Genomic DNA, 24,226 nt, shown 5'->3' on the forward strand with positions numbered 1-24,226 from the left:
ATGTACTGATTTAATTCTCACAGCAACTCTACAAGGCACGTGATAGATAGTCTCCAAGGATAGCTGCCTCCATCCCTCCCTTGCCTATGTGCGCACCCCTCCTCCCAACAAGAAGTGGAGTCTCCTTCCTCTCTTCTGCACCTGAGCTGCCCTAGTGATTACTTGACCAATAGAATGAGGCAGAAGTGATGCCATGCAAGTTCTAGGTTCGGTCCTTGAGACACCAAGCAGTTTCTGCTTTTGCTCTGAGAAGCCACTGCCATGCTGTAAGGATGCTTGAGTGGACCACAGAATTATGAGAAGACAGACCACATGGCCCAGACAGACAAGTGAGGCATCCTTGGACCTTCCAGCCCATTCCAACCACCAGCAGCCAGGATAATGAGGGGTCTGAACTCCTGCCCATATGAGGGACAAACTGAATAAATCATTTGGAAAACAGAAATCTTGGAAAGGACACTAGATCAGGCACTGCATCCTTATGTGAACAAGACTATATTTATCCCGTGAACCTCCAGAAGCCATAGCCAGGACAAATAGAATTGCATGAAGGCCATTGTGCCCTCCAAGTAGGAAAGATACTTTGTTCTCGTGGAGTGGTCTGCTAGGCAGGGGTGAGCTCCCGTCGCTGGTGCTGGGCAAGCCAAGGCCAGACCATCACTTGACTAGGCAGCTTGGAGGAGAGTCTGTTGTTGGGTAGGAAGCTGGCCACAGATGATCTCTAAGTGCCCTTTTAACTCTCAAAGCCAAGAGGTCAGTGGAGATCTTATCAGGCAAGGAGGAATGGAGGAAGAATTCCTGGAGTCAGCCAAACCATAGAGGTTTTCAGAAGTTCCTTCCCGATGAGTAAGAAAGAAGGCCAGAGAAGCAGGCAAGCTCTGGGGGTCTGATCGGAGCAGAGGGATCTCCCAGTGGCTGCTGGTGTCATTCCTGGTCATTGGTGGCCATTTAATGTCGACCTTGGCTCCTGACAAAGATCTTGCAGAGACACAGTTGGTGGCAAGAGAGCTGATAGGTACAGTCCTTGGTGCAGTGGGGCCTTTGCAGCTAGTGTCTCCACCAGTCCCATTTGGCCTCGTGAACTTGCCCCTGACTCCCTGAGAAGTCCAGAAGAGCCTGATTTCACTTCCTCCTTCGTACTTTCCACCTGCACATCTCTGTATGCAGAAGAACAAGTGCTTACTTACCTCCCTAGCTGCCCCATAGATCTTGGCACAGCAAATTGCAGTTTATCTAGCTGTGCTCAGAGGAACATGGGTGAGTGTGAAGGAAGGACGTTGAAGCATCACACAAGCCCTGCTCGCTGCCTCAGGATAGCTCAGTAGCTATTGAGTAAACGTCCTCCCCAGGGCGATAGAAATAACCATGAGCTAATTGGGAACTGATATTAACGTTGCCATTAGCACTACAGAAGGAAAATTAAACAATTTATGTTTTCTTGTTTTAAATGTCCTTGGGGATAACTTCAAATGCTGCTTTTGTGAAGAACTACTCACTGGAGTCTTATTAAAAGAAAGTCATCATTGATTTAGGTTCAAATATCAAAAGGCGTGGCTTTTTTTAAGGGACACTTTATATGTTTGTAGCTATTTGAGAAACGTAACTCCCCTGTATTAACAGATCAAAGTGAAAATTCTCATCAGATGTTATTTAAAATCGAACATAAATGTATTCAGTAAATTCAAAATTGGCAGCAGCAGCCAACTCGTTTTTATACAACTTTTAAACTATTTAGTTAAAGCAATTTTTTTCTGCCTCTGACATGTCAAGGAAAAACATAAGATGGAAGTAACCATCCCCAAAATATGTGTTTTCAAGGTTATCTTGCACCATACACCAGTGGTTCTGAAAGCGACCACTGGAGTAATAATGACAATACTTTATGAGTACCTACAACTCATCGTTATATGACGAGATTTTGCCACTGTCGTGGGGAAGGAAAACACAGTTACTAAGAAGCCTGCTGACATGCTCAGGAGTATATAAGTCACAGGTGCCAAGTGTCTTGGTTGCCCCTGAATTATTTCGCGCTCAGAGGGTCACTGCCAGCAGAATGGATCTTCACCTTCTAAAAATGACTTCTATGTTTCCTTCAGCGTGGCTGCCTGTTCATGGAAATGTAATAAGCTTCTCTCAGGCTCTGCTAATTTAAGTCAGCACGGATATTCACTTACAGTATTTGAATGTCTTCCACTTAAAATAGATCAATCCTTTGGCTTTCAATTGAACCCAGTTAATTTACAGTAATAGCTGAAAGACTCATTGGTAAATGACTCGTTTTGTCAATTACTAGGCAAAAAACCGAATTGAATGACATTGAGGCAGCATTGAAAACATATCTTATTCATTGTTTGATGAGCTTAACTTACTTTTAATTACATTTGGGACATTCTAGCTCCTGCATACATTAGTCAAGGACTGAGTTACCGTTTATCAGCAAAATAGAGGTGATTTGGGGGGGCTGCTGTGGGACTGCTGCCTTGCCTGGTCTGCTGAGGACGATGGGTCAATTTCCTGAATGATGCTTTGCGGAGGTTCGGGATGGGGTATGGCTTCCTCAGCAGAAAACAGCATGTGCCCCTAGGCGGCAGTCTGCTCAGCCCGTCAGCCTGGCACAGATCCATGTGTTTCTCAGACTAACCTGCTCTCAACTAAACAGCATGGCAGCCCTCTCCCAGGTAACCATATACCCAGAGCATAGCACTAGTTGCAGGACCAGAGAGCAATTAGACAGAATCAAACCACTTCCGGTCAAGAGGGGACCTGTCCCATCCAAGGCGAGCCCCTGGCATCAACATGTCCTGACAGTGCATATTCTGAGCAGAAACAAACTTCCCAGGAAGTGTGCTCCAAGGCCTGGGCCAGCCTGAGCGGCAGGGGCAGCCTGCTCATCACAGGGGGAGAAGGCTGGAAGCGGCGCAGCGCCGAAAACAGGGCCGGGACAGCCGCATGGAAGAGCAGCTCTGTGCTTCGGTGCTGCAGACCCTGGACTCTGGAGAGGCCATGTCCTCCTGGACTCCTCACGGCATGGGGCAGAGGCCAGGCAGCGCTGCCTACCAAGGGCTCCCAGTTCTGAGCAGAGGCTTTTCCAAACTTGCCACTTGGGCTCTGAAGAGCCAAGGGCAGAGTTAGCACCTAGGTGGGACAGAAATTGACACCAACATCTATCTGCCTGAATTTTGGGTCAGAGAACATACTGGAAAGAAGTGGCTGACCAGTGAAGACTCACTCCCCTCTAGGAAGCTCAGAGCACATGCCCTCTGATGGCAGGTTCCCTTCTGAATACATCAGCCCTCCATTGCAGTGACTGATGCAGCCACCAAACGGGCACCAGAGGGAGTAGGCTTAGTTCTCCCTGAACTCCTCCACCTAGAATACCAGGTATTTTAAGGGAGCAAAGAGACCTACCATTCGGTCCATTGAACCAAGGAGGAAGGGGAGGGGGGGAGGCATTTTCACAGTCCCAGGGCCTCTCACTGCCCAGCAGAGATCCTTTACAGGCTGGGCATCCGGCCAGGGACAGTGGGAGCCATGACCCCTCTCAGACAGTGACCTGCATCCTTGCTGGGTTTCTTGTGCTCCAATCCAAAGAGTCAAGTAGGAGGAGGTTCTCCACAGCCATCGTAGCTGGAGGCCAGAACCCAGACCTTCTTCCATGCCCTGCTCAGCGATTTGACCGTGAGAGCCAGGAAGATCCCACCAGCCTGTGCCCCGCAAGGCTGTATCACAGGTAGATGGGCCTGCCTTCTCATTGATTTTTCTTCCCAACATCCGATCAGAGGAGCAATAGAATAATCGTAATTAGTTAAATGGCTTTGCATAGAAATACAATGTTTAAATAGTACTACGATTTTAAAACTTTTTTATTGGACCAAGTGAGCAGTTTGGGACAAAATTATCTAAAATATATTTGCTCAGTATAATATCTAATTAGTTAAACAATGCTCAATGTTCCTGAAATCCCAGCACCTAAATGAAATAAAAGTTTACCTCTTGCTGCCACAAGTCTGCTGTGGACCAAGTGGCAGCCTCATCTGTCTCTGTGGCCTCTGAGGTTGAAGCAGGGAGGGAGGGAGGAGAGAAGGCTAGAAGTCATGGACAGTTTCTAAAGGACCAGGCTTGTAAGTGGATGACATCCCTTCTGCCCAGTCGCAGTGACCAGAGCCCTGTCACCACCAGAGGTCTCAGGAAGCATTCTGGGCCACTGATCACAAGTGTTCATTCCCCTCTGTCCCTAGAAGGCTACTTGGCTCCCCAGCACTGGGCGCATCACAGTGATACGGGGGGCCAGGACACTAAACCTAGTGAGTGCTGGCTTCACACAGACATGGCATTGTGTCTTTTTCTCATGAACATGATCACAGGCATTAATGACAAGGGCCTAGGGGGTGATCATGTTGGGACCCCTCGTCTGGGTGGAGCCCCAGCTTTTACAGTGCTGGGACCACAGGCAGAGCCTCAATCCCACAGCCTCTAGGAGGCTCAGGAATCCAGTGAGATGGGGCTGACTGAAGGAATGGCCCCAGGAATCATTCAGGGAGAGTCAGGAATTCATGATTTGGGGCAGAACCTAGATCAGGGTCCTGGAGTGGCACAGCACTAACCGCAGGGGAAACCAGGACCCACCCATCTTGGAGAGGACATTCCCTCCAGGGTTGGGAGAGGCTGTTAACTCTGAGGCTGGATGAAGGGTTGCTGAGGGCTCTTCCCAGAGCCCTCACTTAGAGCCACAAGCCTGCCCCAGGGCCCCCGGTCCCAAGCTCACGCTTGATCCCAGCTGGACTTTTGTGGGCTCAGGCCCCAGGCTAGGTGGCCCTCCTGGTGAGGGCTTCAGGGCCTATGGCCATCTGGAGTAGTACAGGAAGGTGCAGGGAGCTGGTACTCAGACCCCAAAGCCCCTGCTTTCTGCAAAGCACAGTGCTGTCTCTCCAACACTCTGCCCTGAGGGGCACCCCTCACGGGCTGACAGAGTCTCTCGGAGACCACGTGTAGCCCTGACATGATGGTGAAGCAGGGCATGGAGACTCGTGCAGCACACCAAGTGCATTTGGAGTGCACAGGAGACAGCCTCACTCTGGAATCTGTTGGGAGAATCTTCAGGATGAAGTCCTGAGCAAAGAATGAGGCCAGACAAGTGACTCATCTCAACTCCTTAGGGAGAGAAAGTGCCCCAACGAAGAAGCCATTTGTCTCCAACGTTTAGGTTACCTTTTTAAGTATCTGCATTTTGGACAGTAATGGACCGTGGTTACAGGCTTGTGTGATAAGGAAGGAGGAGGATGTTTTCCAGTTTGGCACTGAACTTCATTCTGATCTGTGTTATTTAAAATGTGGAGTGATTCAGTTCTTGGTTGGGTGTCAGAGGCTAAAGCTTTTTAAGATTGATCTGAGGCCACAATCAGAATAATAGGAGATAAAGAACCCTGAGTGATTGCTTTTTAAAATGTGTCTGCAATTTTCCAAGATGCTGCCGGTGGAAAACCTTATCATTCCACTTGCTAAGAAGCATTTCAGAAGTTGATTCTTCGGACTGTCTCCCTCTAGATAAGATGAAAAATGAAGACTTCCCAGAGAGCCAGCTTTGATCAGGTTGGAGAGAGAGCTGGATTAGAGTGTGACGGTCACAAAACGATCTCGAAGCCCAAAACCGAGACAGGTGGGAGAAGTGCAGACACCCAAGCCCCTGCAAGAAGTCCCCCCAGGCTTGTCACCACAAACTATGAGGGAGGAACCCCATCCTTCACCATCTTGGGACTCCTGAATCCACATCATACCTTATTTTGTGGCACAAGTGATGGTGCCATTGTGGGAAGGGGTTGTTCCTAGAGACAAACCAAATGAACAGATACAGCAGCCAAAGTAGATTTAAAATAATAATTATGACAAGTACTTGTATTCATTCAGCCTTTAGCGCTTTACAAAGCACTAGCTCAGGCAGCCCAGAGAGGGGAAAAGGGACAGAGGTTAATGTCCTCATTTGTACAGGTAATAAAGCCAGGCCTCAGCCCTAGACCTGCTTGAGTCCCACATTGAGTGGCAATGTCACAATAATTACAGACCCCTATAATTATTTTTAAATATTTATATGTATTCCAACTCCCGTAAAATGGTCATAAGCAGACTCTGTTCCTTGGATATGTAATAACTCACATATCACAACAACAGCAGGCATCCACCCCAGTACTGTGGAGACACTGGCTCATGAAAGCCTCGAAACATTATAGAGGAGGAAACTGAGGCTCGCCTTGTTGCACAGGGATTGGAGGCCCAGTCTGAGCCGTAGCTGTAAGCTTTCACTAGTGACGTCTCCACCATGCTGCCTTCTTTGGTTGCACAGGAATTTGAGGCCCAGTCTGAGCCATAGTTGTAAGCTCTCACTCATGACACCTCCACCATGGAGCCCAGCTCCATTTCAGGCCCTCTGCTCACTCCATCCCATTTGGTTCCCAGAGAACCCCATTGAACAGAGAGGGAAACTGAGGCTGGAAAAGTGAACCCGTCCAAGCATTTACTGTCAAGAAGCAGTAGAGTCAGGCTGAAACCAGATCTGTCTGCAGCTAACACCTGTGAGGTGTCCGTGACTGTCCCACACCATCCCAGGTTTAAAATGTTCATCTTTTTGTGGCTTGGGTCAGTTCTGGGCGTGAGACATCTGAATAGAGACAGGTGAACAGAAACCTCTGTCATTGTTGCTGTTGCTACTCTCATTCATTCCCCTGGACTGAGCTGAGGTCCCCGGACCATTTGGTGCCCTGGGAACTGTTCCCAAGAGAGATCATTCCTTGCCAAACAAGCTACGGCAGCCTCCTTGGGGTGGGCAGGGGCTTGTGCGCTCTGGTTAGAGGACTTGGAGAGGACTTGTCACTAGATTTTAGTCCGAGGGAAATTGAGAGCCCTGCCGCTCCAGAAGTTTGCAGAAGAGAGAGAAAGGGGGACTCACTCTCCTTTGCCTGGGAATGTAGATGGACGTGCCAGGCTGCAGAAGAGCTGGCCTGGCCCGTGACGTGTTACGTGGGGGAGCGTTCAGCCCGGGAGTGACAGTGGGAAGATGGCAACAGCCCATTGCTCAGGCATGGACTGCACCCCATGAGTTACCTGACTACTCTTTTTTTCTGTTGTACTTTTACCTTACATTTTCTTATTTGAATGCAAACATTAATCAGCAAAACATAAAAGCTACCTCACCACTCCCAGCACTCCCTCCCAAAGCAGAAGTTTTCTCTGCCATTTCTGTATATTTACATGTTACTCGTGGATCCTTGAGAGAGGGCAGTAACAGAAATTGAGATGGGAAAGTACCAAATTATTTTTCTAGAACTTTTTTTTTTATTTTAACAATTTAGCTTAGAAGCCTTTTTTATTTACCTCGTTCTGACATGGCTGTACCAGAAATTATTTAACCACTCCCCCATTAATGGACAAGAAAGTTCTTTCCACTTTTTCTGGTAGAGAAAATGCTACAATGAGCATCCTTATACATACGTCTTTGTGTGTTTGTCTTTCCTTGGCACAAATTCTCAGAATTCAATACTAGGTTAAAGGATATTTCGTTTTCAAATTGTCTTAGACATTACAAAATTGTTTTCAAAAAGACTTTATCGAATTACTATCCTATCAAAAATGTCTGAGAATGCCCATTTCTCTTGCTTTCCCCAATATTAGACATTAGTAGTCAATTTTGTTTTATTATTTTTATTGACATATAGTTGATTTACAATATATTGCATTAGTCTCAGGTGTACAGCAAGTGATTCAGGGGGTTTCTTGAAGATTATGTTCCATTATAGGTTATTACCAGATATTGAATATAATTCCCTGTGCTAAACCGTAAGACCTTGTTGCTTATCTATTTTATGTATAGTAGTGTGTATCTGTTAATCCCATACTCTGAATTTGCCCCTCCTCCCCAGTAGTCATTTTAAATTAAGAATCTTATGACATTTATTGACCATTTGTATTTCTTCTTTTAATTTCTTGTCAATACCCTTTACCCATTTTTCTACTGGATTCTTTGTCTTTTATTTTCATAATACATTTTACTTAACCCAACATATCCAAAAATTATCGTTTTAATATGTAAGCAATATAAAATTATCAATGAGATATTTTACATTGTTTTCTTATACAAAGTCTTTGGAGTCCACTTACAGCATATCTCAATTTGGACACTAAGCTTTCATCAGAAATACTTGGTCTATATTGGGATTTCATGAAATTTATATTTGAAGAAGTAGATTTACATCCCACATGGTTCCAAATATACTGTGGTAGGTAGAATAATGTCTCCCAAAAGATGTCGCTGTCCTGGGAACCTGTGAATGTTATGTTACGTAGCAGGGAGGAATTAAGGTTGAAGATGGGATCGAGGTTGCTAATCAGCTGACCTTAACGTAAAACATTATCCTGGATTACCAATGTGGGTCCAGACTAACCACAAGGGGAAAGGAGGCAGGAGATAAGGTAGGAGCCTGAGAGCAATTTCAAGATGCAAGGCTGCTGGGAAGATGGAAGAAGGGGCCAAGAACCAAAGAATGCAGGCACCCCCTACAAGCTGCAAAAAGCAAGATCCTCCCCTGGAATCTCCAGAAGGAACACAGCCTTCCAACCCTTGGTATAGCCCAGTAAGGCCCCTTTCAGACTTCTGACCTCCAGAACTGTAAAAAAAATAAGTTTTTGTCGTTCTAAGCCACTAAATTTGTGGTGATCTGTTAGGAAACCAATACATATACTTAAAACTTTTCCATAACTGAATCAAGTATCAATGTTTCCTAACAGCTTTATTGAGGTATAATTATCAATAAACTGCACATATTTAACATGTACAATTGGATAAATTATATGTGTATACCTGTGAAACCATAACCACAATCAAGATAACAAGTATATCTATTACCCCCCCAAATGTCCCTTGTATCCTTTTGTAATCCCTCCCCCATCTTCTGCCCCTCCTGACCCCTAACCCCAGGCAATCACCAATGTGGTTAGTATGCATTTTCTGGAATTTCATGTAAACAGAATAATACAGAACATACTAGGGTTTCTTTCAATTTGTATAATGATTTAGAAACTCACCCATGTTGTAGCATGCTTTTTTTTATAAACTTATTTATTTATTTTTATTGGCTGCGTTGGATCTTCGTTGCTGCTCACAGGCTTTCTCTAGTTGTGGAGAGCAGGGACCACTCTTTGTTGTGGTGTGCGGGTTTCTCATTGCAGTGGCTTCTCCTGTTGTGGAACACAGGCTCTAGGCGCGCAGGCTTCAGTAGTTGTGGCATGTAGGCTCAGTATTTGTGGCTCGAGGGGGTCTAGAGCACAGTCTCAGTAGTTGTGGCCCATGGGCTTAATTGCTCTGCGGCATGTGGGATCTCCCCAGACCAGGATTGAATCCGTGTCCCCTGCATTAGCAGGCGGATTCCTAACCACTGTGCCACCAGGGAAGCCCCTATCCATTCACTTGTTGATGGCCATTTGGGTTGTGTCCAGTTTGGGGATGTTAAAAATGAAGCTGCTATGAACATTCATGTACAAATCTCTGTATGGACATATGCTTTCATTTCTCTTAGGTAAATACCTAGAAGAGAAATGGCTGGATCAAATCCTAGGTGTATGTTAACTGTTTTAGAGGCTGCTAAACTGTGTTCCAAACTGTTTGTACCATTTTACATTCCTACCAGCAGCGTATGAGAGTTCTAGGTCCTCCATATTCATACCAACACTTGCTATGGTCCGTCTTAAATCTTACCTATTCCAGTAGATAGGTAGAGAAACCACACTGTGGTTTTAAATTGCATTTCCCTAATGACCAATGATGTGGAGGGTCTTTCCATGAGCTCATTTGCCATTCCTACATCTTCTATAGAAAAGTATCTTTCAATTCTTTTGCCAGTTTTTAAATTGGGTTTTTTGTTTCCTTATTATTATACTTTGAGAGTGCTTTGTGTATTTGCAGTGCAAGTCCTTTACCAGATATATAATTTTCAGACACTTTCTTCCAGTATATAACTCATATTTTCTCTTAATCATATCTTTCAAAGAGCAGGGGTTTTTATTCTAATAGGTCAAATTATTAATTAGTCCTATTATGAATTGTGCTTCTGATGTTACATTTAAGGAATCTTTGCCTAACCAAAGTTATAAAGGTTTTCTATCAGAAGTTTTATAGTCTTAAGATTTTACTTTTAGGTATATGATTCATTTTGAGTATATTTTTGTATGTGATGTCAGGTGTGGATCAAAGTTCTTTTTTTTTTTTTTACACAAGAATATAAAATTGTTCCAGCAACATTTACTGATAATACTATCCTACTATCCATCCTCCACTGAATTGCCTTTACACCTTTGTCAAAAATCTGTTCATTTGTTTGTTTCTGAACCTTCTGTTTCATTAACTTCTTTGTCTGTCTTAATGCCAATATTAAGTTTTTATTGATGTAGCTTTATAATTAAGTCCTGAAATTCAGAAGTATTTGATCTCCAACTTTGTTATTCTGTTTCAAAGTCGTCTGGCTGTTGCAGGTCCTTTATATTTCTATATGAATTTTAGAATCAGCTCGTCACTTTCTATGAAACACCCAGCGGGATTCTGATTGGGATTGCTTTGAATCTTCAGGCCAATTTGGGGAGAACTGACATCCTAACAATAGTAAGCCCTCTGACCAATGTGCACAGTATATCTCTCCAGTTAGTTATATCTTCTTTCAATTCTCCCAGCAATGATTTATAGTTTTCAGTGCATAGATCTTAAAGATTTTTTGTCATATTTACCCCTAAGTATTTCATATTTTGGGGTGCAATTAAAATGGTTTTGATTTTCAATTTCCAATTGTTCACTGATGATATAGAGAAATACTATTTAATTTTGTGCATTTGTCTTGTATCCTGAAACCTTGGCAAACTCATTTATTAATTCTAGTAGCTCTGTGTTTTGTTTTTTTTTTTTGTGAAGTTTCATCAGATTTTCCACATAGACAATTTTGATGTTTGTGGAAATACTTTCACTTCTTCCTTTCCAATCTGGACAAGTTTTATTTCTTTTTCTCACATTATAACAACAGCTAGGACTCTAGTACAATATTTAGTAGAAATAATAAGAATAAACATCATTGTCTTGATCTTGGTCTTAGGGAAAATCTTTTAGTATGATATTAGCTTTTTGTTTTTCAGAGACACCCTTTCTCAGGTTGAGGAAGTTCTCTTTTATTCCTAGTTTGTTGAGAATTTTTATCAGGAATGGATGTTGAATTTTGTCAAATGCATTTTTTTTTTGCATCTATCGAGGTGATCTTTTTTCTAGTTTATAAATATGGTGAATTACATTGATTTTAGATCGTTAAACCAACTTTGCATACTTGGGAAAAACCCCAGTTGGTCATTATTTTTCTTTCTATGTATTATTGAATTTGATTTGCTAAAATTTTGCTGAGAATTTTTGCATCTGTGTTCCTGCACGATACTGGTTTGTAGCATCCTTTTCTTATAATGTCTTCGGCTGTTCTATATCAGAGTAATGTTGGCCTCATAAAATACACTGGAAACCATGCCTTTTTTTTCAGTTTTCAAAAAGAGTTTGTGTAGTATTGGTGTTATTTCTTTCTTAAATATTTGGTAGAATTCACCAGTGAAGTCATCTGAGTTTGGAGTTTTCATTGTGGAAAGGTTTTTAGCTACAAATTCCATTTCTTTGCTAGATATAGGGCTATTTATTTCTTCTTGAGTGAGCTTCAGTAGTTTGTGTCTTATCCACTTCATCTAAATTGCAAATTTATTAACATAATGCTTTTCTTAACATTACCTTATTATCCTTTTAATAGCTGAAGAATCTGTAGTGCGGTCACCTCTCTCATTCCTAATATTGGCAATTTATCTTCTTTCTTTTTCCTGATTAGTCTAGCTAGAGACTTATCAATGTTATTGATCTTCTCAAAGAACTAGCTTTTAGTTTCATTGACTTAATTTTTTTTATTTTCCATTTTATTTATAGCCACTCTGATCTATATTTTTTCATTCTTTTACATTGGGTTTAATTTGCTTTTCTTTGTGTCGTTTCTTAAGGTAGAAGCCAAGATTATTGACTGAGTCCTTTCTTCTTTTCTGATATCAGCATTTAGTGCCATAATTTACCCCCTAACCACTCCTTCAGAGGCATGTAACAAAATTTCATATGTTGTGTTTTCATTTTTATCCAGTTCTAAGTACTTTCTAATTTTCCTTTTTGATTTTTTTTTCTTTGATGTATGGCTTGTTTAAGAATGCATTATTAATTGGTTTCCAAATATTTGGGGATTTTCCAGAATTTTTTCTGTTACTTATTTCTAACTTAATTCCATTGTGGTCGGAGAACATATGTTATATTCGAGTTCTTTTTCCATTTATTAAGGTTTGTTTATGGCCATCTTAGTAAAAGTTTCATGGACATTTGAAAAGAACATGTATTCTACTGTTGACGAAAGCAGCAATTAGGTCAAACTGGTTGATAGTGTTTTTGCAGGTCATCTGTATCCTTACTGATTTTTTCATCTGCTTGTTTTCTCAATTATTGATAAATAGATAATGAACTTTTTTTTTACTGTAATTGTCTTCTATTCCTCCATTAACCTTCATTCCTTTGATCCTTATTTCTAATATCATTTTCCTTCTGCCTGATTGTCTTTAATAACTCTTGTAGTAGAGTCTGTGAATGATGCATTATTTCATACTTGTGTATCTTAAAAAGTCTTTACTTAGCCTTTATTTTGGGGAGATACTTTCATTGGATTCAGAATACGAGGTTGACAGATTTTCCTTTCAGTATCTTTACAGATGTTGTTCCACTGATTTCTTAACTTGCATTGTTTCTGATAAGAAATTTGCTGTCGTCTTCACATTTGCTCCTCCGTACATATTGTATCATTTACCTCTGGGTGCTTTTAAGAATTTCTTTTCATGATTGGGTTGGAGCCATTTGATTATTATATGCCTTCATATACTTTTCTTCATGTTTCTTATGCTTGGGGCTCATTGGACTTCTTGGATCTGTGGGTTTATACTGTTTATAAATTTGGAAAAGTTTCAGCTATGGTTTCTTCAAATATTTTTCAGCTCCCACCTCCTTTTCCAGACTTAAATTATACGTAAACTACGCTGCTTGAAGTCATCCCACATCTCACTGATGCTCTCTGTTCATTCTTTTTACTTCTCTTTTCTCTTTGTTTCATTTTGAGTAGTTTCTATCACTGTATTTTCAAGTTCTCTAATCTTTTCATCTGCAACATTGAATCTGCTGTTAATCCCATTCATTGTATTTTTTATTTGCACACTGTACTTTTCATCTCTAGAATGTAGATTTGAGTCTTTTTTTATATCTGCCACTGAGAAGTCACCTTATCCTCTGGCCTCAGTCAGATTTTCAGATGTCTGTAGTTCTGCCCAACACCTTGACTGTTTCATTAAAGGCCCCAAGCTAGAAACACCCAGCTAAGCCACTCCAAAATTCTGGGTCTACAGAAACCCTGTAAGAGAATAAAGGTTTATTGTTGTTTTCAGCCACCAAGTTTTGGGGTAATTTGTTGTGTAACAATAGATAACTAAGACATTCAGAATCTGACATAGGAAGCTTTCTGAATTCTGAGCATCTTCACCAGTCCCTGAAGGTTGTATCACATCCTAGGTGCCCCATTGCTGGGTTTAGACAAATGAGAGGGAGCAAGGCTAATCACTGGGCTGTTTCCCCTCCACCCACAGTGTTCCTGGACTTTGCATTTATTATGCTGTAAAAATGATGGATTTTGAATAAACCATCTAAGCGGACACAAATATGAGAAATATACTCTCTCCCAAAGGCCCTTCTGCTGCATGTGCCTTACCCATTTCCCAGAGGTTGCTCTCTGAGAGAAGGAGTTTCTGGAGATTGTATCTGGGGGCTCCACCAGCTACCCGTGGACCCTTTCAAGCTGGTACCTTCACAAGGGTTGGGAAGGGAGCTGTGGTGAGCCAGCAGCGGGTCTGGAGTGGAGCCCGGCTGCACACAGACAGAATGGCACATCCTTGGACCAGTACTCACTTACACCAGTGGACTTGCACTGCTGGGAAGCTAGAGATGAATGAAGTCAGTGGCAGCCTCTCAGGATGAACTTGGATATGCAGCCTGAGTAAACAGCAAAACAGAGCAAATGCACATAAGCTTTGTAGGAAACTGTCGTGTGACTGGAGTTTGCACGCTCTCTTTCTGCACCCAGCTGCCCGTCTGTGCAGTTCTAGGTGCAAATGGTGTGTTTGGTCCCTTCCCAGGCACTGCAGGAAGGAGACTGGCTGCCCCTTCCAAAGTGCTAACACTCACTTTGGGCTCCTCAGGGAAGTCCCGGACCCCTCTAGTACAGGGAACTAAGTGGCTGGAGGTACTCCTTGCCTTTGGGAACTGCGTGCATCCAAGGCACAGCAGCTCAACCAAAACCTGGCTCTCCAAGGCCAGCAGGAAAATATCGAATCATTTTAAGCCTCACAACAGCCTCATAAAGTAGATACTATTATTTTCCTTGTTTTACACGTGAGGAAACTGACGTACTGAGTAAGCTTATAGAAAAGGCACCCTCCTTTGGCTACTTACTCTAAGTGCCCCTAGACAGTGGTTCTCAAAGTGTATTCCCAGGGGCCAACAGTATCAGAAAGCTAATCAGAAATGCAGATGCAGATTTTCTTCCTTCTTTTTTTTTTTTTTTTTGGCCGCATTGCACAGCTTGTGGGATCTTAGTTCCCAAGGCCATGGCGGTGAAAGTGCCGAGTCCTAACTGCTGGACCGCCAGAGAAATCCCCAGATTCTCCTTCTTTCTCAAGATGTATAGAATCAGAAATCCCTGGGGCTTCCTTGGTGGCACAGTGGTTAAGAATCCACCTGCCAACGCAGGAGACATGGGTTCGATCCCTACTCCGGGAAGATCCCACATGCAGCAGAGCTACTAAGCCCGTGTGCCACAACTACTGAGACTGCACTCTAGAGCCCACGAGCCACAACTACTGAGCCCACGTGCCACAACTACTGAAGCCCACACACCTAAAGCCTGTGCTCCACAACAAGAGAAACCACCACAATGAGAAACCCACACACCGCAATGAAGAGTAGCCCCCGCTCTCCGCAACTAGAGAAAGCCTGCGCACAGAAACAAAGACCCAACACAGCCAATAAATAAATAAATAAATAAATAAATAAATTAATTAATTAATTAAAAAAGAAACCCTTGGGGTGAGTCTATCAGTGCTATGCTTGCCAGCCAGTTGTTAAACATTTCCTCTATTAAACATTATATCATACAGACCTACAATTAAATGTTATATTAAAAACAAAGGTAATTAATGGATAAACAGCAAGGTCCTACTGTATAGCACAGGGAACTGTATTCAATATCTTGTAATAAACCATAATGGAAAATAATATGAAAAAGAATGTATATATAATGTATATAACTGAATCACTTTGCTGAACACCTGCAAGTAACACAATATTGTAAATCAACTATATTTCAATAAAATAAATTTTAAAAAAAAGAACTAAGATAATCAGTCCTCAAAATGTGTCACCCCCTAATCGTTTGATTTCATTTACTACTACCTATGCTCTAGAGCCTGTTGACCCCTATGTGGTATCCATGTGACAGGAACACTGCGGTGCATTTCTTCTCAGTGTCACATTCAATGACAACACGAAATCAACCATGGGAGGGTATTTATATCACAGGAGTTGGCAAACACTACAAATCAGGTTGCCTTATTTTTTTCAAAGGCAAATGTGTGGTTAAACATTTACCACACCACCACCAAACTTGGTACTCTGTGTTTTAACAAGTCCTGGGGTGATCTGATGCCCTCTCAAGGTTGAGACCTAGCCGAGGGTTTCAGCCAGATGCTTCATACTGACTCCTACGTGTCTTTCATCGCAGCTTTAACAAATGTCATACCGGAAACAGGAAAGCAGACTCCCTCTGCTTTCCCGCCCCTGCCTCTCCCCTCCCCTTTTCTTCCCCCCTCCCAGCCCTCCATCCCCAAGTGCCAGAGCAAAATGCTGAGATCAAAGCCATGTTCTTAACCTGTGGGAGAAAGGAGGGATTTGGGTGACCAAAAGCCAGTTTTGAGTGCCCCTTGCCATAATGGGGGCCACACTGGGATTCTTCTGAGTGAGCGCTGAGCAGAGGGTCCCAAAGTCACAGCTTGGCTCTCCAGGGCAGCTTCTTCCACACAAAGTCAGCAGCAGCTGCTGTCGCAAATATGGGAGGGAAAGTGCTCCGTCATCAGACACCACAGGGGTGCACATCCCAGCTTGCCCTTGCCAGCAGTGGGACAAAGGGGCTGGTTGCTTCACCTTTCCCACCTCCATCTGCTTGTCCAAGAAGATGGGAATGGTAACACTCACCCCCATGGGGCTCTAGAAAGGTTAAATCCAATAGTTTAGACAAAGAGCCAGGAATACAGTACAAGCTCTGTAAACGGGAGTTATTACTGCTTTTCCATTTAGCTGGAGTAAAAGTAATGTCAGTGTCAGTATTGTTACTCCTAATTTATGGATGACAGATAGTGAGGCATAGAGGGAAAAAAGGCAAAGTGCTCAGAATTACACAGAGATAGTTACTGAAACAGCAGACACCAGAGACCCTTCCCATTAGCCAGTGATGGATCTTGTCCACACCCTGTAATGAGCATGTTTCCCCATCCTGGGGTTGCAGTCCTGATTTATTCCCACCAGCTCTAAGTTCCCTAGAAAGAAACTGTTAATTCAGTTACAGCAATTACCATCTGGTTCTCTGGTTTATTGCTGTAATTTCTCTAAATCAAGCATCCATGGGTAAAGATGCCGTTCTGCCTTTACAGTGCTTAAATGAGAAAAGGCATCTCCATGTGTCTGTGCAGCACAAGACTCCAGCAGCCACATGGAAGCTCCAGTCACCTTTAAAGCCAGAAATTGCCTGGAAAAGATGGGGGTGGAAAGAAGAGCACTCCATGAGCCCATGTTGGGGTGGGGAATGGAGACGACTACGTGGATAAAGCACGTGACCACGCCAGTCCTCTGGGCAAGTACAGACGCAGGGATGCTGTTCCCCCACCCAGCATGGAGCCCTGACACACAGTCATAGCTGGGGTTTATTTAGCAAATACACAGCTTTCACTGTGCCAGGTACCGCTCTGAGGGCTTCCCAAGTACTAATTCACTTAATGTCCACAACAGCCCCACAAAGGACTATTATTATTCCTGTTTCACAGGTAAGGAAATTGGGAGGTTGCACAGAGAGATTAAATAATGTGCCTGAGGTCACACAACCAGTAAGTAGCTGAGCCAGGATTTGAACCCAGGCAATCTCACGGTAGGTATGGTACCTTCTTCATGGTAGCTGATTCCCACGTAATAGGTAAAGAAATGAAATCTCACCCCGTCGGGAGGGGGCACAGCTGAGCTGACACAGATCTGTGTATCCTCTCCCCCTTGTCATCTCCTGGACCGTTATGTACAAGAAACCTTTCTCTCCCTGACCCTCTCCCGTCTAAAAGTCCTACCTGAGAAAGCCTGCAAGTGGGCACATTGGGACAGCCACCCTCCCACCCCCGGATAATGGAGCCTTCCTCCCTGCTCCTGACTTGGGCTTGCCATGCCTTAACCAGGGGAGTGGCAACCCTGGGCAGTCTCCTGTGGGCAAACCACTGGAGCGGGGGCCCCATGCAGGGCCTCATCTGTGCCCGGTCCCTGCCATGCAGGGGAGGCCTGTGCTCCTCCCACACCCAGCCTGCCCAGCCAGGGCCTGATGGGTAGGGCTCTGACCCGCAGCTCCACCCTCCGCCCGGGACCCTGACCACAGAGGCCCCTTCCCAGCAATCTCATGCTCTCATGTTTGTGTTTGTTTCTCTATTTAGGGCTTTATTTCTCTGCAAGGGACCCAGGTGACCGAACTTCTTCCTGGCCCCGAGGACCCGGGAAAGCACCTCTTTGAGATCAGCTCAGGTAGGCCTGAGCACCCTTCAGCTCTGTGCTGGGGCTGGCCCTGGTGGCCCCAATGGGGGTGTCACCGCACCTCTGGCCTGGGAAGGGCCATCTTCACAACATTCCTGTCTGCAGGAACACCAGCACTGTCTCCAAGCACAATTCGGAAATTTGGACCAAATCTAGAGGATGTTGCAAATTTGGGGGGAATTTAGAACATCCAATCAATTATGAAGGTAATTAGCTTTTGGTAAGAGGAAAGTGTGGAGTTTTAAATTCGAAACAAAATAAGAGAGGAAACCAATCAATGGCGACACCTTAGAGTGAAGGTCCAAACACAATATCTGGGTCATTTGCAAATAAGTCCAGGGAAAACCACTAGCACAGTTTCAGAGCATTAAAATAAGCTCTATCATGAATCCCAAAACAAAGAATTGCGAGGTGGTGGGAGGAAGGGAAATAATTTAACATAAAGAACCGCTATCATGTTAGCAGTTACAAAACAGGTTTTTAAAGTTCCCAGTTTTAAAATGTGATTCTTATTGAACTAAGTAAATGTGTCTTGCAAGTGAGTCAGTCTGTTTACAGAAGGGCCGGCTTCTGCGGTGAGATGGTATTTTACTAAGCTTGATCTCCCCTTGACACAGAGCTTCAGGCGAGGATCTGAGCAGTGTGGTCCAAAGGTGATTCCCAAAAAGCTTGGGGAAGGGAGCAGGAAGGGTGGAGAGCCAGCAGGGTGCGCTAGTGAGTCGGTGCTGCTGTGGGCCCCCCCGGGCTCAGTTCCAATGAACTGACTCTGAGGTGTCTCACCCAAGGAGTGAGAGGGCTGGGGGTTTACCCACCAACTCACAGCGGCCGTTAACTGAGAGCTGCTTCCTGGGAGGCTGACTGGCATTTCTGGCCTGCCCTGCGCTTGGCCAAGCTCCCTGCATTCAGAGAAGGCCTTCAGGCAGAGTCGCAGGTGCTTGAGGAAAGAGGCCGCCAGTGTGGATGGGAACAGTGAGTGCCCGGGAGTCTGGGCAGGGCACCAAGAGCATCGGCTACAGGCAGCTAGTCATCACACCCTATCATGTGCCATCCGATAGACTTCCTTCTGGGAAGTGGTAGCTGTGGACCGAGTGTGCTAGGGCCTCAGTGGGGACTGTGAGCCAGTAAGTTTACAGTCTCAGAGCAGCAGGGCCACCCAACCACTCTGACGAAGTGACCTGGCTATGGGCTGTACACCATGGGACGCATCAGCCCAGGCTCAGGCCAGCAAGCTATGGCCCACTGGGAACAGGAGTGAACGAATCCAAGCCTGAGGCAGGGTGTGTTCACCTTTGCTCTGTCCATCCTGGGAGCTCCAGGCGGCACAGCCTGCAGGTGAAGTGTAGGGAGACCCTCCCAGCCGCATGCCCCACGTGCAAAATTCAAGTACTCATGGTTTCGTTTGGGTGTTTCATCTACTGCAAGAATCTTGACGCTGAAAGTACACATTAGAAGGTGGCAACAGAGGGATCCCAGGGTATGGAGGGGAAAATAGAGGCTTGGTTGATTATGGAACAGGCGTAAAGGCTTCTGATAAGAAGGTAGAGAAGAAGTGAAGGAGTGGAGTGAAGTAGCAGGGCCTTGCCATGTGGGGGAGGAGGAGCTGGCCACACGGAAGGAAGGCTGGGGGAGGGGCCAGGGGCCTGGGCCTGGGAGTCAGGGAGGAGTGAGGTGAGGCCAGAACCGAAAGGTGGAGGTCAACATACACCACCATAAATTCAGAAAGGTGGTGGGCTTGTGCCCCAAGGACCAGCTGGGAATGATCACCAGTGCGCATGCTCTCTATCTGGGTCAGAGCTATTTATAAAGATTTCTTTGACCCGGCGGGGAAGAAGACCCATTTGCCACATAAGGTAACATATTCCCAGGTCCCAGGAATTAGGACGTGGACATCTTTGTGGGGCCATTATTCTGCTACCACAGTGCTCAAAACATCCCTCTAAGGTAAGGAGGTACTTCCATGCCTATTTGATAAAAAAGGACACCTGGGGTTAGAAAGGATCGGTGACTTGCCCAAGGACACACAGCTGGATGGCAGTAGGGTCAGGGTTTGTACCCGGGCAGTCTGACTTCCAAAGCCACACACTTAGGCTGCCCTCCAACACAGGCAGCTCGTACAGGTCTGGCATTTTTCCTACCTGGGCCCGAGAGGCCTCGGGATGCAGTTATAGGAGGAAAGACTCCCCACACCCCTTTATCCCAAGCACAGCAGTGGTCGAAGCACCAAATGTATGCTGGTTCCAAGCGCTGCCCTCTTGCCTTTGAACGTGCACCCATTCCTGAAGGCCTGGGGCAGGGGTGGAGGGAAGCTGTGAGACCACCCAGGGAAAGCAGGTCAGGTGGTAGGTAGTGCGGAGACCCAGGCAGCCTTTGGGGAGCGTTGACAAGCAACGACTCAATTGCCTCCATTGGATGCATCTTTCTGGCCCGGGAAAGCCAGGCGACAGTGCATGTCTGCACACCCGGTACCCCAGAGGGTGGGAAACTTGGCAACTCTTGGACATGTGATAGAAACCCAAGAATGAGAATGCATAGATCAGTTACATGAATTTTAAGTCATAGCTCTATCTGTGCTCTTCAGCAGTATAAAAAATATCACAATTTTTCATCAAGATAGAATTTAAAATATGAGGAAGAGTATACTGTGAGTGCCATCTAGTGGAGAGACATGCCAATTCCATGACAGGCCACACAGGTCCTGCAGTGAGCCCCCAGCCATCTCAGCCAGGCCACACCTCTGATTCTTGACGAGCTCCGACAGTCACTAAATAGTGGGTTTGCGGCTTGAGCCAGTTCTAGCCCCAGAGCCCCGCATCCACCAACAGTCTGAGGCTGGCTCCTGGGTCAGGCCTGAAGGAACCAGGCCCCCAGAAGGGTCTGGGAGGTTCCTGGGTCTCCTTCCCACCTGGGCCTCGTCTCCAGCCTGGCAGTTGCCTGGCAAACCCCTCCCCTCCCAGCCCTTTGAAAGCTGTCTGCCACTCATAGACTTGAATCTCTTGGCCTCCCAGACTGTCACTGCTTGGCGCTGCAGGCATCTGGCCACAGGCCAAGCTGAGGCCTTCCACCAAATCTATAAGAATGGGGTAAGGAGTGGAGAGGCCCGCTTTGGCACTCTAGACAAAAAGTTGCTAAACCCAAAACTTGTGCTTATGCGTGGTGGGCCAAGCTAGGTGATCCGTATGACTGGTTTTGCTAACATCCTTGTTCTAATATTAATATAATGCCAGCACAAGGAGGCAAGTCCACTGACCACAGGGGTTCAGGCGGGAGCTCAAAGTCGTGCTGGTGAGTGACTGCTGGTCTGTCACAGCTCCTCTACTGCTGGGCATGTCTTTCCAGAGTCCCCGATTGCAGGTGGCAGAAGCTGGTGCTGGCAAATGCAGGCAAGGGGAGAAATGGCCAGAGGCTATGGGGTCACACAGAGTCAGCCCATGGGAAGCTGGAGAGGTGGGTGTGAAAGGGGCAGACGGCAGGGCTGTTCAGGGCCCTCAGAGTCAGGAACAGAGAGTGGTGGGTGTTCTGTGCGGGGAGGCTGAATCCCACAGGCTCTTCAGTCCCGGTGGCGTTGATGGCTCAGGGTCTGAGGTCCCAGTGGCTGTGTTTAGGCCACGTGCCCACGCCTGGTGACACTGGGATGGTGAGGAAAGGCGTCCACTCCAGTGCCTGGACAGACCCGCCCACAAAGGCTTCACACACTAGGTGCAAGGACTCCTGCCAGAGGAACTCAGGTGCCTCCAGGGAAGGGAAAGAAGGTGCCCTGCATCAGATGCAGTCCATGGCTATTTCTTTAGGGGCCAGGTGTCACACTGACCATGGCTCTTTCTGCAAATCCACACTGGGGCTCCAGGTCTGGGTGCCTTTCCAGGCAGCATTTCTTGCTGGAGTGCGAGGACCCCAGCATGTGGGGCTGAGGATAACCTGGGTGAGATGTGAATGGCCACCCGGAATCTCAGAGCAGGAAAGGGCTGTCTTCTGGAGCAGGAGGAGGACGTGGAGGGTGTCATAGCAGCTCTGACAGCAGGGCCCATTTCCCATCACAGAGCGCCTGTCTGCTTTGGGCCCCGCAGACCACGTTTCTCAAGAGAGAGTGCTGGAGGCTCTGGTGGGGAAGCTTCCCAGTTCAGAGGTCTGGCAGGTGCCCTGCTCTCCAAGAAGCCTCCGCTGCTTCCCCTCATCCACTCCCCAGACACCAGGTGGGCATCTTGCAGGCAATAGGCCTGGGCGGGGATGGCTTTGAGGCCTTGGATTTTCAGCTCCACCCAGGCACTGGGGGCCAAGCAAAGCAAGCAGTGGCACCCTGTGGAAGTTGGGGAGATGGTGGGTTGTCCCCAAGCTGGCCAGCGATACCGCTGTTCCCTAGGGGCAGGTGTCTGCACGCAGAAAGGAAGGTTCCAGGGAAGAGAGTCAGGAGGCCAAGCCCATGTGCCATCTCCCTCTTTGTGCCCGTTTGCTGCCCTCTCCTAGCAGGGCACGTGTGCCCCCCAGCATCCAGGTCTGGCCAGTGTTCCAGACTGTCCTCTCCAAAGTCAGGGAGAACTGGACAGAAGCCTGACCCTGCCACCCGGGACCTGCACGGTTTTGGACAAGTCACTCACTGTCCCCATGCCTCTGTCTCATCACTTATAGTTTGGAGATAATAAAGCCAAGTGCCTTGGGTTTGCTGAGGCTGCAGTGAGAGCCTAGTGCCTGGCTCAGTGTAGATGCCGATATTTTTCTATTCTTCCCTCCTCTCTGCAGTCTGTCTGTTTATCATTATTATTAGTAATAACAGCCCAGTTCCCGCTTAGCTATTACCTGTAAGTTACCAGTTCTAACACTGTGTGATCCGTGCCCTGATAGGGGTGTCCCCAGGGCTGAGAGCCCAGAGCAGGGGGTAGGGGCGGCTCGCCTGGGTGGTTAGGGAATATTTCACTCAAGATAAGCCTTGACAGGGAAGTAAAAATGACCCAGGTGAGCAAACAGGAGACGGTCATCCCCAATGTTCCAGAAGGGAGGATAGAGTACACAGAGGCCTGGAGAAGTATGCTGTGGGGGAGCTCAGAATGCAGAGGACCAGGTGGAAAGGTGGGCAGGGGCCAAGTCTTCAAGGGCCTTGGATGCTGGACAAAGAGGCTTGGACTCTAGCCACTGAACATCTTCAGCAGGCAGGAGGGATGGTTAAAACCAGAACTGTGTGTTAGAAAAACCATTAATGTAGTGACGGGGAGATTGCAAGGACCCGGCAGGAGACAAGGAGATAAACTGCCACTCCTTGTTACCACCGTGCATGCTTTACCTGACCCTTGCCCCGGCCAGGGTCCGCAGAGGAGACCACCCTGCCCCGCCAAGGCGCTCACCCATAGGAGAAGCAACTCAGAAGGCAGGCCACTTAAAGCCGAGCTCTGGTTCTTCACGTGCCAGGTTCTTAGCAAAGAGGCCCTGATCATGCATATGTTTTGGGGGTCTGTTTAAGTGGGTCCCAGAACCAGCTCAGCCTCTAACTTGCTGGGGGAACCGCATCAGATTTCCTTGGTTCCCCCAGTTGTGGGATAAGAGGGCCTCTGAGGTGTCCACCTAGTAGAATGGCGCCAGAAGAATGGCCTTCCATAACCAAGCTGCCCCCTCAAGAATGGGTTCCGGCAGTTTCTTACAACTACACTGGGTCTTTGAAGCCTCTCTCGGGCATGAGCTTACAGCTGCCTGTCCTTATCCGCCTACAGCTTGGAGCAGATAGGAGAACTGCTGCCTGCTATCTGTGTGGCCTGACCTTGAAGCGAAGCCAGAACACACAGATTACTCTGTAGAGTAGACTGATACGGTGCTCCTGACATCCCCAGAGCATCGCTCATCTCATTAGCCGCCTCCTGAGCGGGATGCCGATCTCAGCCTATCTCGGCACCTGGTACCAGCCAGCCGGCATATCAGCCTGACCCCAGGTGGCCCCCGCTGAGTTTGCCTGCAGAGTGCCAGACGATGGGTAATGACTAGAAATGAAATTAGATGAGGAGTTCTCAAGCGCTCCCCACCCCTCAGGGTGGGAGAATCAGCAAATACAAGAGTGGTTTCTGGTACTTCCCTGCTTTGTGGTCTGACCTTCCTGTCTTAACCTCACTTTTCTTAACTAAACACAGGCGCAGGTATGGGAAACTCCCACGGATGTCCCTGGAAGTAGATGCCCTTGAAGAGGAGGTTGAAGTTCACTCCTTTGGCCAAAATCGTGTTCTAGAGCAGCCCTGTTCAATAGAAATATAAAGCAAGCCGCGTCTGTGATGCCATTGACAGTCC

General features: G+C 46.3%; 1 protein-coding gene across 2 annotated transcripts in view; it reads left to right on the forward strand.

Annotated features, from left to right (window-relative positions):
- ARHGAP22 (Rho GTPase activating protein 22) overlaps positions 1 to 24,226 on the forward strand; it is a 179,357-nt gene that overhangs the window by 62,449 nt on the left and 92,682 nt on the right. For both annotated transcript variants that reach the window (XM_057734871.1, XM_057734873.1), the window contains exon 3: positions 17,869 to 17,956. In XM_057734871.1, coding sequence (XP_057590854.1) covers positions 17,869 to 17,956 — 88 coding nt within the window. The remainder of the gene's footprint in view (positions 1 to 17,868; positions 17,957 to 24,226) is intronic.

The sequence above is a fragment of the Hippopotamus amphibius genome, chromosome 5 (genome assembly GCF_030028045.1).
Source record: "Hippopotamus amphibius kiboko isolate mHipAmp2 chromosome 5, mHipAmp2.hap2, whole genome shotgun sequence".
Classification (NCBI taxonomy): domain Eukaryota; kingdom Metazoa; phylum Chordata; class Mammalia; order Artiodactyla; family Hippopotamidae; genus Hippopotamus; species Hippopotamus amphibius.